The sequence below is a fragment of the Argentina anserina genome, chromosome 7, assembly GCF_933775445.1.
Source record: "Argentina anserina chromosome 7, drPotAnse1.1, whole genome shotgun sequence".
In the NCBI taxonomy this organism is placed as follows: domain Eukaryota; kingdom Viridiplantae; phylum Streptophyta; class Magnoliopsida; order Rosales; family Rosaceae; genus Argentina; species Argentina anserina.
The window spans coordinates 23806580-23824010 of NC_065878.1; the positions used below are offsets into that span (position 1 = coordinate 23806580).

The 17431-nt window shown below is 38.7% G+C and overlaps 5 protein-coding genes across 6 annotated transcripts; 2 read left to right on the forward strand and 3 right to left on the reverse strand.

The window, feature by feature from the left end:
* The first annotated feature begins 1584 nt into the window (after positions 1 to 1584).
* On the forward strand, positions 1585 to 2634 carry LOC126803870 (RPM1 interacting protein 13-like). Its single transcript, XM_050531587.1, has 3 exons — positions 1585 to 1878; positions 2246 to 2332; positions 2428 to 2634. The coding sequence occupies exons 1-3, from the start codon at positions 1585 to 1587 to the stop codon at positions 2584 to 2586; spliced, it is 540 nt and encodes a 179-aa protein (XP_050387544.1). The 3' UTR covers positions 2587 to 2634.
* Positions 2635 to 3223: 589 nt separating this feature from the next.
* LOC126804093 (nascent polypeptide-associated complex subunit alpha-like protein 2) lies at positions 3224 to 4651 on the forward strand. The gene is made up of 4 exons (XM_050531863.1): positions 3224 to 3362; positions 3444 to 3552; positions 3914 to 4032; positions 4134 to 4651. Exons 1-4 carry the CDS (start codon positions 3297 to 3299, stop codon positions 4482 to 4484), a joined length of 645 nt encoding a protein of 214 aa, XP_050387820.1. The 5' UTR covers positions 3224 to 3296; the 3' UTR covers positions 4485 to 4651.
* A 41-nt stretch (positions 4652 to 4692) lies between these two features.
* LOC126804092 (peroxidase 5-like) lies at positions 4693 to 6147 on the reverse strand. Its single transcript, XM_050531862.1, has 4 exons — positions 5923 to 6147; positions 5634 to 5825; positions 5379 to 5544; positions 4693 to 5297 (listed from the first exon to the last, which is right to left on the reverse strand). The coding sequence occupies exons 1-4, from the start codon at positions 6136 to 6138 to the stop codon at positions 4888 to 4890; spliced, it is 984 nt and encodes a 327-aa protein (XP_050387819.1). The 5' UTR covers positions 6139 to 6147; the 3' UTR covers positions 4693 to 4887.
* An 832-nt stretch (positions 6148 to 6979) lies between these two features.
* Positions 6980 to 11901, reverse strand: LOC126804090 (uncharacterized). 2 transcript variants are annotated; one of them, XM_050531861.1, is made up of 6 exons: positions 10699 to 11901; positions 8891 to 10515; positions 8572 to 8757; positions 8274 to 8448; positions 7496 to 8167; positions 7266 to 7415 (listed from the first exon to the last, which is right to left on the reverse strand). In XM_050531861.1, the coding sequence occupies exons 1-6, from the start codon at positions 11417 to 11419 to the stop codon at positions 7402 to 7404; spliced, it is 3393 nt and encodes a 1130-aa protein (XP_050387818.1). In that variant the 5' UTR covers positions 11420 to 11901; the 3' UTR covers positions 7266 to 7401. The 2 variants fall into 2 exon arrangements, with proteins under 2 accessions (XP_050387817.1, XP_050387818.1); XM_050531860.1 differs by having other exon boundaries at positions 6980 to 8167; positions 10699 to 11900.
* Positions 11902 to 15190: 3289 nt separating this feature from the next.
* LOC126803182 (heavy metal-associated isoprenylated plant protein 36) lies at positions 15191 to 16558 on the reverse strand. The gene is made up of 2 exons (XM_050530949.1): positions 16393 to 16558; positions 15191 to 15545 (listed from the first exon to the last, which is right to left on the reverse strand). Exons 1-2 carry the CDS (start codon positions 16517 to 16519, stop codon positions 15211 to 15213), a joined length of 462 nt encoding a protein of 153 aa, XP_050386906.1. The 5' UTR covers positions 16520 to 16558; the 3' UTR covers positions 15191 to 15210.
* Between the last annotated feature and the right edge of the window lie 873 nt (positions 16559 to 17431).

The window sequence follows — 17431 nt, forward strand, 5'->3', positions numbered from 1 at the left end:
TGCCTAAATCCTAAATTCCTAATTATATTATATATACTTAACGTGTAGTTTTGAACTATACGAATAATTTGCTTTCTTGATCAAAATTAATCACCCTACTACTATCATTTACTTCAATATAGTCTCATTAGATCGAACAATTATGTGGCGGACAATCGGACATAGATCAATTGATTAGTTTGGGTGGCAATTGCCAAATCATGCAAATGGGATAACATCTCACCTAATATTGCATAGATATATTTGCAGCTTTTGGTGACCAGATAAAAGTGCCATGCACATAACCCCACTGCTTTTCTGGAAGCAATTGAGCTTGGTTGCCCGGAAAGATATAAATAATTGAGCCCCAGCATATTGCACAACCAATAGGTATATATTTCTTTACCAACTTATTCCTCACCAACCCCTTTCATATTTGAATATAATTTTGTAAGTGTATAAGGAAGTCAATACTCAAGAAAGAAGACTCTTTCAAGGAAGCTTCCATAAAAAGATTGACAAATAGTCACTACCCTGCTGCAAGATTAGCTTCATCTGATTTTGAACAATTCGCACAATGAAGATGCAGATAATGCAATTATCCATCAAAGCTTAAGATTATAAACACACACACACACACACACACATATATATATATATATATATATATATATATATATATATATATATGTGTGTGTGTGTGTATATATATATATATATATATATATATATAGTGCGTGAGCCCAAATGGATCATGGAGTCCAAAACAAATGATACAATCAATAGCTCACGCCACTCTACTCGACCATGCTATATATCGCTAACATCACATCATGATGCACTCCGATGATCGACTCTTCTTCAGATAAGCATGCAATCATTTGTGTACCCTTCCTCCTCAAGAAGAAGTGGCCTGGGATTATCCCAAGAGAGTCGTATAGGGCATCACCCAAGTCCAATTACTTATCATTAACAAGAGGAAGAGAGTGTCCCTAATTACTCATCCCTAACACGAGAAACATCCGTAAGCGTCGTTTAGTCTAGAGCACGTACGTACGAGTGTGTCCTAATTACTCATATCTAATGAGTAACAGCCATATGTGTTGTTTAGTCTATAGCACAAGAGTGTAATTAACCAAATAATCTCATATGCTGAATTTGTTTTTCTCTCTTTCGATTGCTAAGAAGTTCAAAACTTCAAATATGTTGAGAAAATGATTTCGAAGAGTAAACCGTTTGAGTATGAATTGTAGAAATACTTTTATCCACGACTTATATATACACGATACAGTTTAAGCCGTTTATATGTTTTGACCACCATACATTTTCACGAAAGCCATACATTTTAACCATCTCCGATAGGTTTCCGAAGACTCGAAATATGTTTTGTCGTTTGGAAACACGGGTGAAGAAATTTTCTTCTATTCGGCCCAATATCATGTGGTTTACGAATGAATGGGCTCCTCCTACCTGCACAAAATTAAGAGCCGTTTGAACTTTTGAAGTAGAGAGATTCAAAAACTGATTCAAATGCCCCCAAAACGCAAAACCCTCGCCCCGAAAAACCAAGCCCCACAGCGACGCAGCGAGAGATTGAATCTCAAAATGAACCCCACCACCGACAAATCTCCCATTTCTCCGATCGATTTATCCACGGAGAAGAAGGTTAAGATCAAGAAGCACACTCCGTCTGGCCCAGAACAACCAAAAGACGACGAGACTCCGATCAGGCACCACCTCATTGTCACCAAAGTGGAGGACGTGAAGCGGTTCGAGGAGCTCGATGATTGCTTCATTCTGGGATTCGACCCGATTAAGCCGCAGGAAGCGAAGATGTTTTCTCCGGCGGATAGGGTTGGTGGGTCGCCGGAGATCGCCATTGTTGCCGAGAAAGGCCAGGTTTGGATTTTGGCCATGACCCATCTTGGTTTTCGTGTTTAATTGATTTTTTGTTGTCCCAATTTTGAAGTTTGGTTTGTTTGTTCTGTTTTGATTTGAGCCCTAGAAGTTTTTTTTCTGAAATGTGAAAAGAGTACAACTTTAGTATTTATTGTTGGTATTGCTTTGAATTATGAGACTATTATGATATATAATGTGTTTGTTTGGCTTGAATGGAATCTGTAATCAGCATTGGATATTGATTAAGTGTTTAGAGACTTGTTTGAGAGCTATCAATCTGCTTATTGTTTATGCTCTGAAGGGTTGGTTTCACTAGCTGTTTGAACTATGAAGTACATAGTATTGATTTGAGTTGATAATGGTGTAGGTGGCATGCAGAGATTACCCACATTCGAGGCATCTGTGCATTAAGTTTCCGTTTCAGACAACATCGCATGAGAAATACTGTGAGCTGGTAATGGAGTTTACAATCCGCAGTTCTGTTAAGAAGTGTGTGCCCTTTTCTCTGTTTAACATGTGGTTAATTCGTGAATTGTGATTTGTATGCAGTGTTACTGCTACGTGTGCGATACAGCAGCTCCCTGCAAATTGTGGACATCTTCTAGTAACAATGCACTGTCATCACATTGTGATGCTTATGACAGCAATGGTGTATGGAAGCGGGAAAGGATATTGAAAAAGTCACTAGCACCTGTGTTCAAGCAGTGAAGAAACTCATGCTTGAAACTATGTTGCAAATGGGGTAGGAGAAATTGTAAGTAATAGTGTTTAGGGGGCTGAAATTCATGTGCACAGTTTTGTCTATAAGGAGAGTTACTGATTGATGACTGATGAGTGAGGGTGCTGAATTAAACACATTCTGCTTCTGATTAGTATGAAGTTGAGATCGTTTGATGCTATCATTGCTTCTAAAATCTAAGATCTTAGCATTTACATATCTGATCTGTTCTTCTGAATAGTAATTATAAACTATTTCACTGCAGTTTTCTATTATAATGTTCCTTTGATCTACAAGCCTGTCGATTGAAGTCATCCTCTTATACTCATATTCAGTTCACCGAGTACTAACTCTCCACGGTATATCTTTCAGATGGCTTCTTTTGGAACTGTGAACGTTTTTCAGATGTTGTCTGTACTCTGTACAACATAAGTGGAAGTAACTGAAGTTGATAAAGGGTTCTGTTTTCTCTTCACAATAAACTATGAAAAACTCGGTCTCAAATCGCAATGCTGTAAAATGGCTGCGTTTTTTTGGCTCTAATAAAAAATGATTGGGCTTTCGTAACGAATTAATGTGAATGGCCCAAATTGAGGCCCAATAAACCACAGAAACACCATATATCACCACAACAGAAGACGCACCATATCCCTAATCCTCTGCACTCTTTTATCTTCAGACTTCCGACCAACACCGCAAGATGTCGCCGGCGCTCGTCGAGGAGGAGCTCGTCGGAGAGGAGCAGTCCCTCAAGACCGGCCTTCAGGTCCGTCCGTGGCTAGCTTCTCCCCCTGAATTCTGTGTTGGATTTTGTTTTTTTTGTAGTAATAGTCTGAATGTGTTGCAGAACAAGGAAGAAGATGAGGTCGTCGTGGAGGACGTGAAGGACGACAAGGACGAGGACGATGAGGATGACGACGACGACGACGACGATGACAATGAAGACAGCGCTCAAGGTGGGCTTCCTTTTCTCATTTTTTGTTTTTGTTAGGGTTTTGGTTTCTGTAATTTGTCATTGATGAATTTGTTAAGGGTAGTTTTTGTAATTTGTGATGGTTGGTTGAACTACATGATTGATGAGCTTGAGTTTAGGGGCTGCTAAATTGGATGGAATAAGTAATGCAATTGGTTGAAATAATGGAAGCTTCTTTCGAATTGAGCTGGATTTGGAGTTTGGAAAGTTGGAACTCGAGTGTGGTTCTGTTGTTATGAACTAAAAGCTTTGGAATTTTCGGCATTTCACTAGGTTCATTTGTTTACTTTGAGGTTTGTGGTTTTACGTATGTTGTCGACTTAATTTTAGGGAGGGTGTTGCAGGTGGAAATGAGTCTTCGAAGCAAAGCAGGAGTGAGAAGAAGAGTCGCAAGGCAATGTTGAAGCTGGGGATGAAGCAAGTTACTGGTGTTAGCAGGGTTACCATCAAGAGAACCAAAAACGTGAGCTGCTGTTTTGTTTCTGTGCAGTGTGTTTGATTCACTTTATCTGTAACTTGGTGCGGTTATTTAGCGCTAAATGCTGACCATTTATTTATTTACAGATTCTGTTTTTCATTTCGAAACCGGATGTGTTCAAGAGCCCAAACTCGGAGACCTATGTCATATTCGGTGAGGCCAAGATTGAGGATTTGAGCTCTCAGCTGCAGACACAGGCTGCCCAGCAGTTCAGAATGCCAGACATGAGTTCTGTGATGGCCAAACCAGAGATTTCTGGAGCTGGTGCTGCAGCCCCCGCGGATGAGGAGGAAGAAGAGATTGATGAAACCGGTGTTGAACCACGGGACATTGATTTGGTCATGACACAGGCTGGGGTTTCAAGGAGCAAGGCAGTCAAGGCTCTCAAGACTCACAGCGGGGACATTGTCAGTGCCATAATGGAGCTCACTACTTGATAGCTCACTAGATGTGGTTGAGGATTAATAATTTTCAGTATTTAGTATTTACTTGATCATGAGATTTTTGATTGATGTCATCAGTGTCAGTAATTATCTAGTTATGCTGAATTGAGCTTTCTACTTAGTTTTAAACTCGAGACATAGTGCGGCTTTTGTTTTGCTCATCTTTCTCATGATTCATGAAGGTTTTATTATTCTTCGTTACTCAAGGGTGTTGTCCGCTTCATAATTGGGAAATTCTTTTGTATGTGAGTCGTGAAGGCACTCAATTGATTTCTACATCGAAAATCAAAATACTTGAGAGCAAAATGTCTGATATATCACGAAATTATGAAGCTAATAGCGAAAATCAAGTAACCTTTTCATCTTCAAGTTTAAGGGTGGGCATCCTCGCTCTGTGCTAGTTAAATACCCTGCAATTTGCCCGAATCTCACCGGCACTGCCAGTGAGCGCACCGAGTCGACCCATCTTCACCATTGCAGCAGCAAATTTGTTATTCCACAGGAAGGGATTCCTGGCATTCTGACTAACTTGGTTTGCGGTTGCGGAGGTTGTGATGAGAGTTTGGTCTGATGTAAACAACCCTCGGTTTGCCAGAATGTCAGCGTAATATGCTACATCATTTGTGAAAGGGCTGGAAGGGTTCATGGCAACCACCAAGTTTGGATTTGTGTTGCCTTGTGGACATTGCCGCTTCAACTGCGCGGCGTAGCTCGGATCTAAACTAGGGTCCTGGCTTGTTGTTGCATTGAAGTTGTACAACCTATTAGTGAAAGAGCCGCAATGAGAGCGCCCAATTGTGTGTCCTCCTGTAAAATGCCACATTATTATCATAAGCGATCATGATTGTTTCGCAAGGAACCATGAATTCAAAGTGGTTGATCAAGTACCAGAGAGAGTGACCATTTCATCTTGTGTGAAACCCTTGTTTGCAAAAAGTTGAGTGAGTTGGTTGACATTGGCCGTTGGAGGAGGCAAGTTTGTGAATGTGTCTGAAGCTACTGAAACTCTGCCATCTCTTCTTCCAGCCGGAACGTCATAGCCAAGCCCTCCACTCTGCATTGTGGTAGCAAATCAAGTCATATCAGAATCGAGGCCGGCCTAAGAAAATTGAAGGAGCTGGGAGGTGTTTGTATGTGTCTTACAAGTTCAACGCTATCCCTTGCTGCAAAAGCAACTATATCAGCACATGATACAACACCTTTGCATATTGATTCAAGTCTGGCCTTGGCTTTGTCGATGACTTCAAACCCCCGTAGACTCGGGTTGTTTGCTGGTGCATCTTTCTCTGCTGTGTTTGAGGAAGTTGAATCAATCAGCACTGATGCATCACAACCCTGAATAAAGATGCAAGCAGCAAAGAAAACGTTACGACAAAAGCTAGTGTATAACAATTAGTTCACATCATTTCTTTCACAAGAAACATAATCTCACCCTAACAAAGCAGTCATGAAAGTGCAGTCTCACAAGACCAGCTGCCACTCCTCGATTTCCAATGAACCCTTTTCGAACTTCCTCCTTCACAATGAACTCCGCTACATTACATGAACTTCCATAAAACCCAACTTGGAGTTGTGAATCAACACCTGTTTGACATAACAGAAGAGCAAATAAAACTATAAACACACTACTGAGATTCTCTGAACTCATTCTTCTATACTGTTTGATTATCAGTTTATCACAGTATTCAAGTGAATCTATTAACACATTATGGCTCACATTTATAGGCTAATAGCTGAGAAAAAGTACGTGAAGTCGTTAATCACAAATTAGTTTATTAATAAGGAGCTAACTAATCAGGAAATTAAGCATCCCAGCTTCAGAGGCAAGTGAGAAGGCCAGCTAAGCTACAATGTCGTTGTTGCTAATTCGTCAAAGCTTGCATGTAGTTTAAGCAAGTAGAAGAACAAGACAAGTAAAATGGGATTAATATATATGACATATAAGTATATAACCCTGATGCAGATATCATTATAAAACGAAACCAGAAAGATTTAACGCGTACCTGGATCAAAAACTATGGATCAAGCTTGAATGGAGAGCAAGAAACTCCAAGTGGTAGTAGTTAGAGAATTAGATTAATTTGATTTGCGTCTACATCAGTTTCACTGTTTTGGTCTTTTGGGGAAAAAGCTTGAACCCCAAGGTAGTTTTAAAGCATTACTGTGGTTCTTGCTTCTTCAACCCTTCCCCTGATGTTGCCTTCATATCAGGGATTTGATAGCAAGTGAATATCTTGTCCCAAATGCTGGGTCCGGAAATAAACAATGTGGATTCTGCTTTTGAAAAATTCTCTGGTAAATGTATATGTATATGACGTCCGTGATCCATCCGAGAGAATATGTTGCAGAGAACCAGGTTGATAGCTGTTATCCATGGAGTCCCTGAATTGCACTGTTTGCTGCTCACTAGGTCGGTAAACTCTGATTTTTCATTTCCGGCAAAAGTGCAAAACCAAAAGGATGACGGCATCAAGTTGTGTATAGCGGCAACATACAGTAAGCAATGCGAGTGTCCTGACTCCTGACAATGATTATGAACTCATGAGTAGTACAGAACACATGTTCATGACATCTGCACAAGTTCCACTTTGTACATACCATACCAAAGTCATTTACACCCTCGTCGTTGTAGGCGACGATTTATCATTTTACAAACTTGGAAAGTTGAAGAGTTATAAATTTTTTCAAGCAACCAGCAAAGCAATGTAATTAATCATAGTACATCCGGCATCAGGTTCAACAACTGTGTCCCCAAGCCTCCTCCTTCATGACATGTTCCCAATCTGATGAAGAGCTCCGATCTGGACAAACGGCAGGAAGCTGATTCGCAGGCCTGTTGATCATGTGACCGGGATCATCTTCAAAGAACAGACGGAACTCCCTTGCGGCCATATAGTTGCCTTCGTTATTGTCAGCTATGTGACTCTGCAAAACAGGTTGTTCTTTTACATCTGAACTTCCATCCTGTGATCTGTTGCAAATAATAGGCCCAAGGTTTCTCTTACCCGCATACCCAAGATCACCATGTTCCTGAGGTTCCCCTACCGCAGGTTTGTCACCAGAGTTGTCAACCCGAGATTTGAGGATATTAAATCTGGCTAAAACGGAATGCTCATACTGATTTGCATGGCTAGTTGTGGTCGAAACAGGGTAATCCTGAATTGAGCCATCATCAGTTGTTTCTGGTGCAACTTCGTCAGCCTCATGTTCACAAGAGACCTTAAAGCTCACTGGATTTTCCACATTGGCATCACTAATGAATTTTGAGTTCTCAACCCGATCTCTTATAATATGAAATCTGGCCATAACAGAAGCCTCATAATCATTCGTCAGGCCAGTTATGCTAGATGTGGGAGAGTCCTGGAGGGAGATCCTAGGTGAGGGCCTAGCATCTGTTTCAGGTGCAACCTTGTCAACCTCGTCAGGGAAAAGAGATAGACTTGAGCTGGATCCATCCCCATTAGTAGCATTCATGGAACTTGAGTTCTCAATGCGGCTCCTCAAAACATGAAATCTTGCCATAACATCGTCATCTTCATGATTTAGAGAAGGTAACTCCTGGGGGTTAAACTTTGGCAATGGACAATCCTGAACTTCAGGTGTCAATTTCTCAACTGGGTTTGAGTTAGCAGGAACGTCAGACCTCAATTGTGTCATCATATCGTGTTCAAAAACATCTGAAAAGATTAATAAAAGATAAGAAAGATGATGAGAAAGCCAAAATTTTATCTTTTTATTGTTTATAGGTAAAGAACAATGATGGGTGAATGTTATAATATTTACCTTTGGATAGGTCAGCCTTACACTTTTCCATTTCAATTTTCAAACGATTAAAACGGGCTTTGTAATTGGTGGAACATAATGAAGCTTCAGCTTCAAGCCAAAGATTCTTGTACAAAAGAGTCTGAGGGTGTGTATCCTTAGTGTGGAAATTCTCACTGAGAATCTTCTTTATAGCCTATAAATCATGGTCCACGAAAATAAATAGAGTAAATCTTTTGTATTTTGTCATCCTACAATCTCAATTGACAATCATATCTTTTATCATAGTAAAGTACAAAAGACCAAGAGAGGTGCGTACCTGAGTCATCTCATCTTGTTTCAGCAAATCAATGTCACTTTTCGCAGAAACAGAAGCTATAACCTCGTCATCATTCTTAACAAAACTACCATAATTCGTTAGTCTCTGAACACCCTGAAGATCAAGTGGATCCTGAATGCTAGGAGCAAATATCTTGGACAACTGCGGCATGTCTGGGCTCAAAGCCTGGAGAGTTTGTTCAGCCAAGTTAACACAATTATCATGGAGTGTCAAGTATTTAGTAAGCAACTTCATGACAAAAGCCATTACTTGTCAGAGAATGAAGTCTTGATATAAAATCACATATTATTGAAATTACCTTATTTGGCTTGCATAACTCTTCAACATACTGGAGAGTACTTTGCTGGATAGGGGGTGAATCTGGCATTGACAACACATTTTCATCATGCTTGCTTAACTCTTCGATATACTTGAGAGTACTTTGCTGGACAGAGGGTGATTCTGGTATGGATGAAAGATTCTCCTCATGCTTCAATATGCAGCTATTCAAGTTACTAATCACAGTTTTTAGGGCATCAAGATCTTTGTTCTTCAATTGACGTGAACTGCTTGAACAATTAGTAAGCAGCAATTCCGACAAGCTATTCATGGTATTAATCAGCATCTGGACATCCATATTCATAATTGATTCTTCCCCATCTGCTTTGGTAAGCTTTGTAGTAGCATCCACTAAAGAGTGAGCACAAACAGTACTTTTGACAGGAGAGGTATGAGATGAACCACATTCCAAGGTGTCATTAATATTCAAGTTAACATCGGCACCAACACTCCCTGTTGTGTTCTTTGTTTCAGTTGGTAGTCTACCTTCTCCAGAATCTTGTTGCACAATATGAGAATGCTCAAAGAGACTTGAGAACTTGTCTCCACTCTCTGAATTAGGGGTTTTAATATCATGGCTTGATTCTGGGTAATAGGTAGTCTTCATGGTATCATCTACTCTATGTTCTCCAAAAGCAGAATTCCCCACAGAATATTTCTTTAATGGAGGTGGCAAACCATTTCCCAGCCATCCAAATTCATGGTACTCAACCGGCTTTTGGGAGGAGATATCTTCACCTGTGTTTAGTGAGAAGATCATTGGCATATTAAGATTCAAGCCATTGCAGCCATCTTGTTTCTTCATCTTTTCTGGAACTCCTTCAGATGCTTTAAATGGAGAAAAACAACTACCAGGAACTCCTTTCCAGCATGGTGAATCCACAGATGGATTGTTAGGATCCACATTCTCAGAGGAATTCAGAAAAGAGCTGATCGAATCATTGATATTAGCTGCGGCATCAAAACCTTCCTGATTAACATGACAATTTGGGAGTCCAGATTTAACTTTAAAAAAATGGTCCAAGGAATCATTGTTGATACTTCCATTATTTGACAGTGCTTTGTCCTTTGTTGATGATGATTCCACAGAGAAGGGATCAATCCTTCCTAGGTGAATGGCGAGTTGGCTTGAATCAAAAGGAGTAACTTTGCCTACAAAACTTTGACGCAGATGAGACTCCTGTGAGGGATAATAACCAACATGATCGGCATTTGCTGCATCTCTTCCTGAATTCAATCTTTTGAATAGACCCATCTCTGGTTCTGAAGATTTAGTGCCAATAGCTGATGGTCTGATGATAAAGCCAGGGGAGGGCTTTGAAATGGATGTGATATCACTGCACGTAGTATCGTGCTGTCTTTTCTCACATGAACCACCATAAGTAGACTTCATGACAAAAGGTGAGGATGGTGCCTTAGAATGGGTTTCTGGCACCACTGAAAAGGATCCCATCATCGGTTTTGTAAAGTCAATGGGGCTGAATTTGGAATTTCTCCCTACATAGGATTTATCACCTACATGCTCTGCGTTCATAGATCCATTCCATTCTGGGATATTGTGGGAAGCTATTTCATATTTTTTCAAGCTATTGGAGGAATGAGGTTCTGCATATTGGAAAAGATAATCACATCGTCATCCTATTCTTTAATAAATACTGTTACAAATGCAGTATAAAAACCAAACAAGAAAATAACAAATCATCAACACAGTTTCAATCTGAACAAATAACATAACAGACATAAATAAGCCAATTAGATACCGAGTCTTAACATTTAGGGAACACATACCTTGGTTCAGGTAATTCTTATAAGGCAAACTAGATGCATCAGTCTCCTTTGGGCCAAAACTTCCATCAAATTGTCCCTGCTTACCCTGTTCCCACTCTGCTGGTCCATTCCATGAGCCACCCCAATGAGCTGTATACTTTGAAGAGGGCCTTTGAGTGTACTCTTTTTGAGATGACCCATCCGAGGGAGCAAACTGAGTAGTAGATAGCCAGTCATAACTAGGTTGATCAGGAGCCACCATGGGACTATCACCACGAAGTGCGGGTGATAAATAAGATGGATAATACGGTTTAGCTTCCACCAAGCTAGTCGCCACAACATCCAAGCCTTGATCATAAGTACATGCATTGGACAAAGGCGTGCTTACGGTGTTCATAGGAGGCAAATTCGTACTGAATGAGTCAGCAGTTGGCAAGCCTGCATATCTATACGCATTGGATGAAGGCACTGGACCGAATGCTGGGGGAGGATTGGCAAACAAATCGGACCCTGAACTAGGAGAGTGAGGAGGCAACCAGTTGTGCAAAGATGCATTCGGAGGGGTGGCATACGGTGGCTCAGTTACCTCCACAAGTGGTGTAAAGGAATCCACCATTTGGCTCATACAGGGATCATGAACAGGTCGCTCAACAGTAAAAGGTGGTGCCAGAGCTGATAAACTCGAGGATGATGATGATGACAAATAGGGTCCTCCACATCCATAAGTCCCAAATCCCATCATTCTTAAAACTGATCAAAACCCACCAGATTTTACATCAAGTAAAAAGCTTTCCAAATGACAATCAGAAGCTAAAAACCTCAAATCAAATGTCAACCAATGATCAACAGCAAATTCATCCAACATCATAAGGATCGTAGAATAACATAGAAATCGTACCAGTGAACATAAAGATTGAATCTTTTTCAAAAATTGTAAACAAAAGATTAAATCTTTCATACGAAGAACAGCCGCTGTGAAATTTCTGAACCAGTGACATAAAATACGAATCTATTTCTACCACAGCAATCAGAGAACCAATCCAAACCAGGCTCATTTCTATTAAACATAACAGAAAAAGATAATCCAAAAACTAATTTGCTTCTATTCTATTAACAATATACATATCTTATCAAAAAGCTGAGATTTTTATATGAATTGCATATAAAATCATACCAAAACAGTGAGGGGAGACGAAGAGAGAGAGAGAGAGAGTCCGTGGTGGCAGTGTCGTCTGGGTCTACACCGTCCAAAACAAGGAACAGAAATTTGGTAGAAGTCACTCTTCTCTTTTTAGCTTTTTGGTCTTCAGTTTGTGATTATTTACAACAAAAGTGCCTGTTGTTTGGAGTAAATGATTTACCTCCCCATACTTTTTGGTATTTCGTTATTCCTTCTTTATTATTACCATATTACTTAACTCGAGATAAATTACCTTATAATTAAGGTTTGTGCTATTAATACACGTTAAATTACTATTCACACACTCTTTTTATGATGAGAGTCAATCACAAAGCTACTTGAGTGAATGAGTGAATTCAATTATATTCTAGTGATAAAATAATGAAAAATGTGTGTGAATAAAAATGTTTGGTGTGTTAATAGTACAATCATAATTAATAAACAACTTCTAATTTGAAGGGCGACTAATTGACTAATACATCATTGAACATTGAACGATTTTATTAATTCAGTTATAAGACCGTGTATATGTACATCTTGACCCGGGAACATTGTAAATCAACACGATTGTCAAGATTCGCGATCATGTTTGTTCATCAACACCGGTAAAAAAATCTGAATTAGTATATTATTTAGTGTCACCAAGCACATTCTTGATTTGTTTTTTTGCCACTTGTATCTACCATGTTACGCCAGTGTCGTAATAATTGTCGGCACAGTTAATACTGTACTCTTACATTTAAGAGTTTTACATCTTAAATACAAGTTAAATTAAATCCAAGGAAGTGAAAGCACATGGAAATCGATCAAGACTGTCCTCATGTTTTCTATTAGTATGTTCCTATTAATAGATGGATATATCAAATAGTGAAATAGGTGGTAACATCAATTAATGTAGCTAGAAATCGTTTGTATCTCAATGCAACTATGCAAGAGATCGATGGTGAGTTCTTCCATTTGTAACTTTTGCATGTATAGTATCTATCGATGGGGTATCTTTGAAGTCTGAATGAAGAGGGTGCAGCAACGCATGTCAATCAGAAACATGTTTTGATAATGCGCGAAAGCGGCCGGAGGAGAGGGCACACCTTTGTGAATTATTAAAGACAGTTGACAGTTTTCAAGTTAATATACTATAAATCAATGTATGTTATACATCTCACATTCGACAGTTGACAACATATATTATTTTTCTGACTCCACTTACAAAACAATATCGACCGGATATATAACATATATTGATGTATATTATAATTTTCCACATTTCTCTTCATCAAACAAAAATGCAGGCAGTTGATGATGCATGAACCTAGCTAGTTGGCCAACTACATGCAGATTGTTAATTTGAGATCCAATTACGTGCATAAGTTGATAAGTATAAGTAAACAACCAAAACATTAAGATCATTGCAAAAATTAATGTACACAGACTAAACGAGTCAATTCGATGTATTACGTACCAAGGTTCAACCCCGCATGTTGTGATGAGAGAATTTCATGATACAAACTAAGGTGGCTCAAACAAGCAACAGCCAATGGGGCCAGAAATTAATAACTAGCTAGGTGGAATATTATTTTTGTTAAATTATATAATCTAATTAAACAGAAATGATATCTCTTTGGATTGGATTGTCTGTATAATAAAACATTGTCTCATATGATTATGCATTGTGCCATTGTTGATTGTAATATCGCTGAAGGCTAGCTATGAATTGTATTATTAGAATATGTATATACTGTAACAATTACACAAATCTATTACAATTGCTTAACTAGATAAAAAAAAAAGAATTGGGCATGCATTTGCCAACAAATTAATGAATGGAACACTAGTCCAACAAGCCGGCCTCGATCTGCAATTCGATCTTTCAACCGAGGACGAAGAGTAGTAGAGTACCAGCCAGCTACTTCAAAAATAGAGATAAAAGGAAGTAGAAGCAGAGCCGTCGTCATGTTGGTCGACCGGAGAAGAAGGAGAAGGCAATAAACGAAGATTGGTGAGACCGTAGAATGGTACGCTGCGCGTTTGCGCAGGTAAGAAGCGTTCCGTCATCCTCGCAACCGCTGCTGTATATACCTCTAAAAGCTCCGCAGCAATGGCTACCGTTATCATAATTGTATCACCCGATGATATGAGAGAGAGAGAGAGAGAGAGAGAGAGAGAGAGAGATGAGCTTCAGAGCTTGTGTTGTTAATTATATGGTAGATAGAAGATAGGTAGCTTAAACCCTGCAAAGTCTTCAACAAGAAATCCAGAATGAGTGTCTATTCGTGGCTTTTAGGTGTTGTAAACGTGTGGACTTTAGCTAGTTTGGTTTTTTGAACTTTGAAGGTGAGATAGCTAGCTTTGAATATAAATAGCTAAGTTATATTACCTGTAGCAAACTATATGATTAAGAATATGTAAGCAAAACAAACACCGTTTTGTTTATCGATGCATTACAGGCTAGGGTTGATAAGCATTAGTAAGATTACAATTGAAACTTGACCAAACTAGCTAGATGATCATGTTTTCAATCGACTTTGGTCAGCTAGACGCGTGATGGTGATCATTAAAAGTTTACTAATCGCGTTTTGTTCGGCTGGTCATAAGCTACACTTTTGTTTTAATTTCTTTGATCACATTTTCTCTTTTTGTTGGCTAGCTTGAAAACCGTTCTGTTGGCTGATGTGGCCGGAGCCCTTGCATGATTTTGGATGGGATGAACCCAATGTGGATTGGAGTAATCTTTTAGAAGTCTCAGTCTATCATTCAGGCATATATATGATTATGACAAATTAATATGATGCCATGTGGTATTTTTGTGCCTATAAATCTAGCATAATGTGATTGGGTGAGAGGAAAAAAAATTATAATGTGGTTTGGTGAAGAGTATCTATCTCATGTTTGGATTATTTAAAATGCAGTATCCATATGCATGTTACTTACTTGGTCTTTCTATTGATAATGTACAGAAATTTTGGCCAAATCTGATATTAGCGACATAAGTCTGGGTCATAGAAATAGTTGTTGCTAATAGTATGAGCAGTTGAGCACATGTTCATGCAGTCATGCTGACCCCTGAAGATTATGATAATAGTAGTCAAGGAATGAATGAAACTTAATTGAATGTCAAATCCTATCTACCAATAGATATATTTATTCAAACTTGTCAATCTTGGCCGATTAGTTAGGTAAACTTCCATCGAAGATAGTCAGAACTCAGAAACTCTGAATTAGAAACCAATATAAGATTATATATAAGAGAGGAAGCGGCGGGACTAGCATTCCCCAGCATTACTTCTCATCGATCTTGGTTTACAAATTACAACACTGATTTGACATATTAAGTACTCTACCATATGTTAACCGGATCATGAGAATGAATAGGACCTGGTGAATACGTTTTTCCAATTCCATGCTTTTAAGCTCAAAGAGCGAACCCTAGTGAGAGCCCTTAAAGATGGCTGTCTTAATAAGTACTTTCTTTTTGCAATCGGTGGTGTGGACTCGTCCGACTCCGTCGTCACCTTCTGCGGTTGCTCTGCTTCTTCTCCTTCTCCGTCCTCTTCGATATCGTTGTCTTCAGGATTCCAAAAGCAAGCGTGCTTTCTCTTGGTCCTTACTGTACCTAGCACGTCATATTTGTTGCATATTCCCCAAACTGTCACCTTCTGTTGGCTGTAATCTACATTTACCGAATATATTCCTGCGCAGAAACGTAAAATTTCTTAGTTATTACAAGCATTATTGAAATTATTCTCTCCATAATCTCTATATCATCTACTAAAAACACCACCATATATATAGATGTATAATCCCTGTGTGAGACTGACAATCAGGCCAAATTGTTAAAGTTCAAACTCTGGCCATTTGAGAGATCTTGTATAGCTAGCTAGTGAGAGCATCTCCAACAACTCTTATATAAATAATCTATTATAAACGAGGAAATCACAAAATCTCTATAAAAAAGTCACTAATTTCCACAGCTCTTTTATAATATTTGACAAAATTAAATGCATTCATGCATAATTTAATAAATTTATAAAATTATTATATATTTGTTCAAAATAAAAAAAATGATTTCATTAACTTTTTCCTTTTATACGAAAGAGAGAGTGAATTTTAACTTTTTAAGGATAAGTAACAAAGTTTAGAGATTTTTTAATAAATTATACAAGTTTTTAAAATTCTATAAATCTAGAATTTTTCATTCTCTTTCTTCCCATTTTCTTTATAATAGATTATGCTTTACATGAGATGTTTGACAAAAAATATAGTGTTTTTCTTCTGAAATAGAGATTATTATAATTATACAAGAACTATTAGAGATGCTCTTACTACGGTTTAATTGCTGGCTAATTACTCCCAACGGGACCAGAAGCCAGAGTTAAGCTTAATTAAGGCCCACAAAATTAAACTTGTCTCATTGTATGATTGATCGGGCCAATTTGGTAGCTAGGCCAACATTAGTTAAGATTAAAGATGCTGAAGATGTAAAAGAATAAGAGCTGTACTAGTACAGAAGTACTACGTAGACTAATGCAGGTTCATACCTTTGAGGTGGGATAGGGCCTTCTTGACTTTCTTCTCACACCCAGGAGAATAGAGAGGAACCATCATTTCCACATACTGCGCCTCCACACTAGTTTTCGAAGCCAGAACGATTTGCATATCAGCCATGATTAATCTAACCAGTACGTACTAGTAAACCTACCGAGATTTAACAAACTCCAAATTTCATGTGTGCATGCATGAAAGCTAAGTAAGAGTACTGACTCCCCTTGTTCTAGAAAAAACTACCTTGGTATATATACAGAGCGACCATACAAAGCCACGAGTTGGTCTTTAACTTTATCCTTTGCATCTTCTATGAGGCTTCATATAGAGGCCATGGTCAATTCACAAGAGTTTAAAGTCTCTGGTTGATCCAGCTAAATTAATCAATATTCCAATTGCTTAATGCTTTTTACAAAAGATCGAAGAAAAGGTATAGGCTGATGAGGCAGAAGGGCATTTTTCTCCGACGCTGTGTGTTGCTTTTTTAAAACATACAAGCTAAGCTAGCTAGCTTTGGCATTTATACAATAGAGGACGTCGCTTCAGTACGTAATCACTTTGATTTAAGATATACTTTAGGTCTTTAGCATATGAGAAATCTTAGTCGACGATGTGGGCTGTGGAGTTGTGACTGGTTCGATCGGTACGTGGTCGATGAAGTGGAATGCATATGCAGCTGCTGGCTTTATACACAACCGTTCGGATATAGAAACCCCAAAGTGCCATTTATTCTATCTCTCAGCTGATTCCCTTTTCATGCATGCAATGGATCAGAAGCAGCAGCGCTATTTGTAACTTGATTAGACATATAGTTTCAATGGATCATATATTTATGACTCCCATGTGGGTTTGTTTTCTTAACCAAAAAAAATGTGAGTTTGTTTTCCTTATCGACCAAGTTTGGCTTTTGATAATTGGAAACTTGAATGCATGCATGCATGCTACTTTAACTTGATTAATTAGCCTTCCCTTTCCAGGCCAGCAGCCCTTTGATTTTTCAAATCAGGGACAGTTCGATATAGCGCGCTCTGTTTT

What these genes read in the sequence shown, in the direction of transcription:
- LOC126803870 (XM_050531587.1), top strand. Translation starts at nt 1,585, where the DNA reads ATGAACCCCACCACCGACAAATCTCCCATTTCTCCGATCGATTTATCC. An exon ending in TTGTTGCCGAGAAAGGCCAG is followed by an intron (nt 1,879 to 2,245) that starts GTTTGGATTTTG and finishes ATAATGGTGTAG; the next exon opens with GTGGCATGCAGAGATTACCC. An exon ending in ATGAGAAATACTGTGAGCTG is followed by an intron (nt 2,333 to 2,427) that starts GTAATGGAGTTT and finishes ATTTGTATGCAG; the next exon opens with TGTTACTGCTACGTGTGCGA.
- LOC126804093 (XM_050531863.1), top strand. Translation starts at nt 3,297, where the DNA reads ATGTCGCCGGCGCTCGTCGAGGAGGAGCTCGTCGGAGAGGAGCAGTCC. An exon ending in CCCTCAAGACCGGCCTTCAG is followed by an intron (nt 3,363 to 3,443) that starts GTCCGTCCGTGG and finishes AATGTGTTGCAG; the next exon opens with AACAAGGAAGAAGATGAGGT. An exon ending in CAATGAAGACAGCGCTCAAG is followed by an intron (nt 3,553 to 3,913) that starts GTGGGCTTCCTT and finishes AGGGTGTTGCAG; the next exon opens with GTGGAAATGAGTCTTCGAAG.
- LOC126804092 (XM_050531862.1), bottom strand. Translation starts at nt 6,138, where the DNA reads ATGAGTTCAGAGAATCTCAGTAGTGTGTTTATAGTTTTATTTGCTCTT. An exon ending in TTCATGACTGCTTTGTTAGG is followed by an intron (nt 5,826 to 5,922) that starts GTGAGATTATGT and finishes ATCTTTATTCAG; the next exon opens with GGTTGTGATGCATCAGTGCT. An exon ending in CAAGGGATAGCGTTGAACTT is followed by an intron (nt 5,545 to 5,633) that starts GTAAGACACATA and finishes ACCACAATGCAG; the next exon opens with AGTGGAGGGCTTGGCTATGA.
- LOC126804090 (XM_050531860.1), bottom strand. Translation starts at nt 11,419, where the DNA reads ATGATGGGATTTGGGACTTATGGATGTGGAGGACCCTATTTGTCATCA. An exon ending in TAAGAATTACCTGAACCAAG is followed by an intron (nt 10,516 to 10,698) that starts GTATGTGTTCCC and finishes TCCAATATGCAG; the next exon opens with AACCTCATTCCTCCAATAGC. An exon ending in TAAGGCTGACCTATCCAAAG is followed by an intron (nt 8,168 to 8,273) that starts GTAAATATTATA and finishes TAATCTTTTCAG; the next exon opens with ATGTTTTTGAACACGATATG.
- LOC126803182 (XM_050530949.1), bottom strand. Translation starts at nt 16,519, where the DNA reads ATGGCTGATATGCAAATCGTTCTGGCTTCGAAAACTAGTGTGGAGGCG. An exon ending in GGCCCTATCCCACCTCAAAG is followed by an intron (nt 15,546 to 16,392) that starts GTATGAACCTGC and finishes GTTTCTGCGCAG; the next exon opens with GAATATATTCGGTAAATGTA.